The sequence below is a fragment of the Pinus tabuliformis genome, chromosome 8, assembly GCF_031772625.1.
Source record: "Pinus tabuliformis cultivar Carrire ecotype Pingquan chromosome 8, CPIR1, whole genome shotgun sequence".
NCBI classification, from domain to species: domain Eukaryota; kingdom Viridiplantae; phylum Streptophyta; class Pinopsida; order Pinales; family Pinaceae; genus Pinus; species Pinus tabuliformis.
In genome coordinates this window covers 2,065,075,529-2,065,083,729 of record NC_142294.1, presented here as the reverse complement: position 1 = coordinate 2,065,083,729, position 8,201 = coordinate 2,065,075,529, and the positions used below count along the sequence as shown (strand labels likewise).

General features: G+C 35.7%; 1 protein-coding gene across 1 annotated transcript; it reads right to left on the bottom strand.

Moving 5' to 3' along the window:
- Positions 1-271: 271 nt before the first annotated feature.
- On the bottom strand, positions 272-4,346 carry LOC149244757 (uncharacterized). Its single transcript, XM_089374988.1, has 6 exons — positions 4,189-4,346; positions 1,732-1,779; positions 1,073-1,153; positions 800-984; positions 610-694; positions 272-512 (listed from the first exon to the last, which is right to left on the bottom strand). The coding sequence occupies exons 1-6, from the start codon at positions 4,208-4,210 to the stop codon at positions 502-504; spliced, it is 432 nt and encodes a 143-aa protein (XP_089231114.1). The 5' UTR covers positions 4,211-4,346; the 3' UTR covers positions 272-501.
- Positions 4,347-8,201: the final 3,855 nt, after the last annotated feature.

The following is an 8,201-nucleotide window of genomic DNA, read 5'->3' as shown; positions in this document are numbered from 1 at the left end:
TTATCACCAAAAACAGAGAGAGGTACTGTAATTTCAGACACAGATTCCAGTTATCTAGGTTCACATTTAATTTTCCATGAAAAACACTTGTTGATACAATACATTTTAATTATCACTAAAAACAATCAGAGGGAGGTACCATAATTTCAGACACAGATTCCAGCTATCTAGGTTATCATGAAAAATACGTTTACAAGTAGTTACGAAATAACATAAAACATTTGTAAGACTAAAAGAGGCACACGTAGGCAGAGAAAAAGAAGACATCGTGTAATGAGGATTGAACGAATTTCATTTAACTCTGGTGAAAAATTAAATTTATATTACTTAAGGTGCTGTAGCAGGGTACAACAGTTCACCGTATATTAACCACCAAAAAATATCTAGCTTATTCTCGCTATCATATTTGGACTTTTCCTATATACTTTAGCGAAAGTAACAAACAATCCACCCTCAGATAAGCGATAATTGGCCAATCCATGAGCTCCCACTCCAATGCTTTTACAGTGCCACTACATCAAACAACCGGAAAAGTATTAGACACCAATAAATCACTCACATCCAAGCACAGATCATTCCACTTACAATCATTCACGCCTAATTAATTACCTGTTCCAGAACCTCGGCGACACTCATTCAGCATATCCAAATAGAACTGGCATTTGCCAATATCACTCCCATAGTTGGTAAGGCACTGTAAAATTGAAAACCAGACAATAGAGACTGTTAAATCAAATGCATTTACCATTAAGTATTGATAGCATTCTGAAACATTGTAAACAAGCTACCTTTAACATACCTCCTGGAATGCCTTGCTGTGATTCACACAAGAATCTTTTCCACTCATATTTGACATTACAGGCACACTAGTTTGTGCAGCAGCCGGAGCTTCTGCTTGTACAACCTCATGTTGAACTGTCCGTGGACCAAGGACTGCATCAACAGCTCGATGTGCAATAGCAGATCCAGTCCCAAAAGCCATACCTGTACCCATTAAAAAACCATTTAGTTAATCTTTCCAAAACAACAGATTATCTTATAAAAAAAATATCGCATATATTTACTCAGATACCTTCAGCTATTGTAGAGCCGATGCTACCAAGCATAGATCCACCACCCTGCTGGACTGGTGCTGGAGGAGGGGCATAGGCAGCTGGAGTAAACAAAATACCGTTAGTTCACATGTCTAAAGATATTATGAACACTCCAGATGTATTACTAAATGATGGGATAAATGAATGAATGACACTGAATTGGATATAGCATACTTAAAAATACAACAGTATCATTACGCAAGGACACAAGCAGTCTCTAAAAGCATTTCCTATATCCAAAAGGCCACCCAAAAATTCAGGCACTGGTTAAACTGAGATTCCTAGTTCTAATTATTAATTAAAAAAATTACTCTTAAATTATTAGTAATAACAAAAATAAAAACAAAAACAAAACCTTAACGTTCTATTTATTTAGAATCAATTAGGTCCCTTTTCTGTTAGGTTTAACAACATTTCAGCTCGCAATGTGCGTCAAATATACTAGGTAACAAAAATTTCAAAATGTTCGTTTTAGTGGGGATCAGAAACATGGCACTTTATCCCAATTTTCAATCAGAAAATTTGGTCAAGTCTTATACATGAATAATCCCTGTTTTCGGTACACTTCCAAATGCTCGTAGGATATGTGTGCTTTTGAGGTACATGGGCATTACGTACATATAAATATTAGACATACCTGGCTGAGGAGGATGAGACACCGGTTTGGGACGTGGGGCTGACCTTCCTGCAAGAGAACAGTAAAACTTAGTCATGGAAAGTTAAGATCTTGAATGAGGGAAAAAAACAGCATACTCCCTTAGTGGATGAGAAATAAATATCAAATACTGTTAGTTTGGCCAATTTCCTTCGAAGTCACGATGTAATCCCAGTTGTATTATACACATGAGAAGAAAGAGACCATGAGAATAGTTCGAACAAATATCTAAAATCGCATGCTCTGATTGTCCCTTAACTCGTGTTGTGGTTGTTCTAATTAAAACTATAAAAAAAAAAAAGATTGAAATTCTAGATACATCAACAACAGGCTAGTTAAACAGAAATATCGGCTCTTAACCAAATAATTTGAAAGAATCAAAGAGAGGCCAGAAGTTTATCTTACTGACAATAAGTTCCCCTACTGCGTCTTTCCAGTAAAAGATGGATTACGAAGGGAGTTTTTTCTTTTTGAAATTTTTTGTTAATATAATGCTAATATAAATATAAGTTATGTATTTTGACTTTACAGCAGTAAACTTACACATTACATTATCGGACCCTGAAATCATGTTAATGTACTGGGTACCCTGAAATCATATGAACGAAACTCTATAACAATAGGAGAGTACACGCTACAGACGCTAGACAATGTAGGAGAGTATACAAAAAAAAGACTCTTAACAGTATACCTAATTAAGCATAATTAGCCCTTACGCTCTCAAACACAAAATCTGGGAAAATTCATCTCAAACACCAACTCTGGGAAAAATCATTCCGGCAGTGTAGACCCGAATACGGCAAATACAACCATAGGGAAACAATCAAAAGAACAGCCAGTTAAAAAAGAAAACCGTAAATGCAAACCTTGACAAAAGGCCTAATACAAATCAAAGGGGCTAGCTTATACAACTATAGGAAACACAATCATGTAAATTCATACATTATTAAACACTTATGTGCACTTTTTCCTCTTAATGATATTACTGGGTGCCGACATATTTAGATCCAAAAATGAATTTTTCCAAGACAACGGAAAATAATTTACTTCGAAAATAGGGATTGAAATAGTTTTTCTGCAAAAAAAAATTATAGTTTAAAAGTTTAACTTATAAAAAATCCCATATCCATGTGGGGACAGAATCACATGCCCTCTTCAGGGCAACCAAGTGATATATAAAATATGTGACCATGTATATAGCCACAAAGTGATATGTAGAACTTCTGTTTCGTTGGTTAAATCACAAAGAGACCTGCTAGATTCTTCTGTTTTGTTGGTAAATGTTCCTTTGTTCTCCATTTATTCACAAAATAGGCTCTCCCTTAGATGTCATAGATGTCATGAGCAGAAGGTATCTATTCAGTGGTCTCTATTCCTACAAATTCCATCTGTGTACTTTATCCTGTCTTTTGAGACAACCCTCCATAGGACATCAAGACCACCAGGAATTCGACCCGGCCTAGGTTGTTGAGGTTTACTGTGTTGGCCATGCCGGCCGTTGAGGTTAACTACATTGGCCACAACAAAATTTGCCTGTACGGGGTTTCGAACCTGCTTGACAAGCAAGCTTTCATTCTACATGTATTATGTGACAATTATCTCGTGTACATACTTCTCAGATTATATTGATGATATATTTTATATTATATACAGGGAAATAAACCCCGTCCATTGTTACCAAACCCCGATATAAGGCGTGACCAGTTTTTTAGGACTGCAATATGGCACGAGGATACGACCTACTACTGTACTAGTAATTGTACTTATACCCAGACGGCACCACAGTTGCTACCCACAAATCAAAATACAAATAATTCAATCAGTCCCTCAACTTGGTATGATCTTATGACAGAAACCAAAAAGAAGAATCGAACTTGGGATTGCAATACGGTTCAAAACCTATAACCTAAATCACCAATGCACCTGAAACATTTTACGAGACAGAACAAGGTTTAAGGTAGTAAAAAAAAAAAAAAAAAACAAATACATATCACCCAAACCCTAGGCAGAGATTTCAACTCATAACCAATATCAATATCCAAATCTAAACCTCCGCCCACAAATTCCAATCACCAGAATTTAATCTTTTAAAATAAGGGATGATAATAAGAATGGAGTTGTCTACAGAAGAAATTGAGGTTAAATCTTGATTTGTTGCAGTTAAAATGGTTTTTTAACTGCATATTTGGATTCAGCACCCTCCAAAACCCCTGGAATGCTTTATAAAAATTATAACCAGAAACCTAAAATAAATAAAAGCTTAGAAACAAAACAGTATAATCTGTATCCGAGACAATGCAAACCAATCCCTGTAACCCCGTGGACAATAACGTTAGGAAAACCACGAATAAATCCCAACATTGATTATCCAGGGAAGGGGTCAAAAATCTTAAAAAAGAAGATAGAAAAGAGGGTTCTTAAAAGGTCGGGACATCGAACCTCCGGAGCTTCGTCGAGGCATATTGTCCAAAAAGCTTGAGGACGCGCACAGACAACGTAAACAATATTTGCTTGAAGAGCGGAATACCCTCGCACTAATGCCCAAAGATCAGAGGATTTTGAACAAATATGTCACAAGTCTTGCTTATTTATAGTCAACCCTTAGGGTTGATTATAATTTTTTTTTCATTACAAACAATATTCAACGGAGACAAAAAGCGCACTTTAACGGACCCCGGAACTTTCTAGATGGGGCCTAACCTTCTAGTATGCCTGTTCCAGGAAAATAAGGTGAATAAATAAAACACGTGGACACATGATTAGGCAGATAATAGGGGAGAATTTGCAACCAGAAACTTTAGGAGTATAAATGTGGAGCAAGCAAAAACTTTGACCACATCTTTCCATTTTCATGTACATCAGGTTGGTTATTTTAAGGGGATGAAATTAGTTTCTGAAATTTTACTTTGGTTTTTGGTTTTTTTTAAAAGGTGATGAGGATGAGCTTGGACTCTTAGGAAAGTTTCATTTTTTGGAAGCGGTTTTTATTTTCCACTTTTTTCATGAGCTTTAAATTGTGACTTGGTAAGGGCTAAATTCTAAGCAAATTAACTATTCTATACTTTATGGATAATAAAAATGATATGTTTTTTTTTTTTTCAAAAGGTGGAAAAACTTATCAAACTCAGTTTGTCAAACCAACAGTGAGGACAGCCATCTCTGGCTGCTATCCGCGAATGTCAGTTGACACATCACTGTTATCAAGGAAAACCACGCCACCTGAAATAACCCGCTGGTGGTCCGTAAGGGAGCAGGCTTTCACTCCTGCCAGATGCCTCTGGGTCTTGGGCCGTTAACCTGTTTCCTTACGTCCGAGGAAGACGAGCTCTTAGCCAAGCAGAAGCCGTTTTAGGGCATACTCCAGGCCCTAATAAAAATGATATGTTGTTTAAAAGTATATGATTTTATTATTATTAAATATTAATTTTCTAAATGTTATTATATTAAAATTATTTTAAAATTATTTTTTATTGGTAATCTACATTAAAAGTGATATGTTGTTTAAAAGTATATGATTTTATTATTATTAAATATTAATTTTTTAAATGTTATTATATTGAAATTATTTTAAAGTTATGTTTTTATTGGTAAGAGTTTATTTTCATGAAATGTAAGGAAACCATTTAAAAATCCAAATTTCAAAGAAATTTAGTAGGAGTGGAAATCTACACCCTTATAAATTATTTTGGGGTTATTTTAAGTGGTTAAGTTTTGTTTGCACACAATAATGTTGAAGTTTTGACACTGTATTAATAAAAGCTAAGTTGGTAGCCTCACATATTGTAGGTTTTTACTTATATTGAAAAAATGTATATATACATTGTATTTCTTTTTTTATCTCTCTCTGTATGGAAGTGTTTATATGTAAATCTCATCTCTATTTTTTAAATCCACTTGAACACACTATTTAGAGGACTCTATAATGACTCACATGTTTTTATATTGTTGATGATATTTAAGGAATATAGTTTCCTATGATGTAAGAGTTCTAAAAGGATCTTATGATAAATTAGGGGTGATAAGCAATAATTTTACATGAATACCATGTTGAGGGACTTGGATTGCCTATTAGGCAAGGAATGAGTAACTCCTCACTTGCGAAAAAAAAATGTGCGACTAAATTTATACAAAGAGGTGGCCTTTCATTTCATTGCCTAAGGGTACCTTCACATTTTCCTAATTTATTTATTTACAACTTCAGGAAAATATCCCAAAGGATTACATCCAACATTCTCCACCTTAAGCCAAAGGGGTGTTTGTGAGCCCAAGCATCATTATGAATTTTTCAAAATTTTATTTTTTGAGTGCTTTGGTGAATATTGTAGAAATTAGGTTGTAGATTTGCAACTGCTCATGAAGTTTTAATCAAAATCACAAAACACAAACCTACACTACTGCTCTGCGGACATTATTTCATAGTTTATAACAAAAATCTCAGACATGCAAGAAAAAATAACACACATGCAACAAGTATTTTTATCTTGAGAAAACCATAATGTTTGCTTGCATTAATCAAATGAATGGAGATGTATTACAATTTCTTTTCTCAACTGAGCACACCCTACAAGTGCATAACCTATCTCTCTGCTCACTGAAGGCCTCTGACCCAGACTTAGTCAATTTCTTCCTCTGCTTGAGCTCTTATTTCCATGCATTGTTCCTTGAGAAATTAGGCCCCTATTATTTAATAAATTCCTCAAATTGAATTATGCAATTCCTTAGGTTGATCATCAATTGCACACAACACTTGTACACTCAAGACTAATCTACAATTGATGTTACACTGCCTTGGAATCTCCACCTCAACTGAGTAACTCGAATTCTCTGCATGCACTAGTTATTTTGGGTTGATTGATCAGTTAACTAGATGATCACTGAGTTTGACTAAAGTCTCACTGCTTAACTGACCTTCCACCAGTTCCTCCAAAAGTTGGAACTAGTTTAACTAAAAACAACCTGAGATAACTCACCTTGATTGCTACAAATTAGCAATCACACATGCAGAAATTAAATCTAACTCCTCCAACTCAAAGCTACTGAATAAAATGGGTGACACAAGCCATGTCACACAAGTTAACATCATCCAAGTTGTTTGTTGATGTGGAAATTTGAATTTTCTCAATTTAATCAAGGCAAAATCAAATTGAGAATTTTTCGCTGCATTTTTCAACAAAGATGCATGCAATTTGCTCATTTGTGGAACAATGTCTTGGATGAGTAATGTTTGGACCTCTACATGATATCAATCCAAATGATACTTTCCATTGATATGTTTGATTGATCATGGAATTTGGGATTCTTGGCCAATTAAATTGTAGAACTATTGTTAACCGAAAAAAGGAGTATAATTTACTTGTTTCTCCTATAAATTTCAAGTATTGTCTCGAGCCACACAATCTCCTTCGTTGCTTCTACGGTTACCGCATATTCTGCCTCTATTGTGGAATCTATTGGAATCGATTATTTATGTGACCTTCAAGTGATCCGGATTGGATCATTATATTATTTTTCATCCATCTCGATGCATTTGGAGTGGAAAAAATGGAGGAATTAGCTCATGGGACTGCTTTTACTAGTGGGACCCAGTTTGGCAAAATGGGGTTTGAAACCTTTCGAGAGCGTTTTGAGGCTTCAAACGATGTTTTTTAGCGGTAAAAAATTTCCCCTTCTGGTGCACCTTTTCATGCTATTTTACACATAGATATCTTTCCAACGGTGTAAGAATCGTGTCGATCGGAGTCTGTATGCAAAATTTATGCCACTTAGAAGTTAACCTTCTTGTTTTGACATGTATAGTTTGGGAGGATGCCACGCTAGCCCCCATTATTCATGGTGAATGAGCTAGTCACGTGTTTGTGATGTAAAAGACTCTAGAAGAGTCTATTTTGTAACTCTAGTTAAGAGTTGATGCAGTCAAAATTAACCACTAGTAGGCTATCGGGTTGTGTTATTACCTGGCCACTAGGAGGAAGAGGCATTTCTTTCTTTCAAGAGCATTTTTTATCTGGATTTAAACAGGAACGCAAAAAATTACAGATATAAACATAAATACAAAGATGCAGTAGAAATAACACTTCATTTCATTAATATCAAATACTGAAATATGCTTACAAATAGAATGGAAATAAGACTAGCTCGGGCAAAGGTAGCTTATCTCTGAGAATAGATGTGGCGGCTACATGCCTCTGAACTGTGTTATAATGAGGCTCAAGGGCCTTTTTGTTGGGTGTGGAGCCTGATTATCTTCTATTCAAAGGTATCGCCACATAGGACCCCAGTTCGAAATGGGGGCAGCAACGCCGCCCGTAAAATATTTGCTGCAGGGGGGGTCCAGGGGGGGGCGGCTGCGACCTTTGGGAGCCCCCCCTTGGCGGGGGGTTTCGGGGGCAGCGCCCCCGAAGCTAAAAACAGCTGTAAAATTGTCTTGTAAAAGTATAGTAATTTCTAGTCAA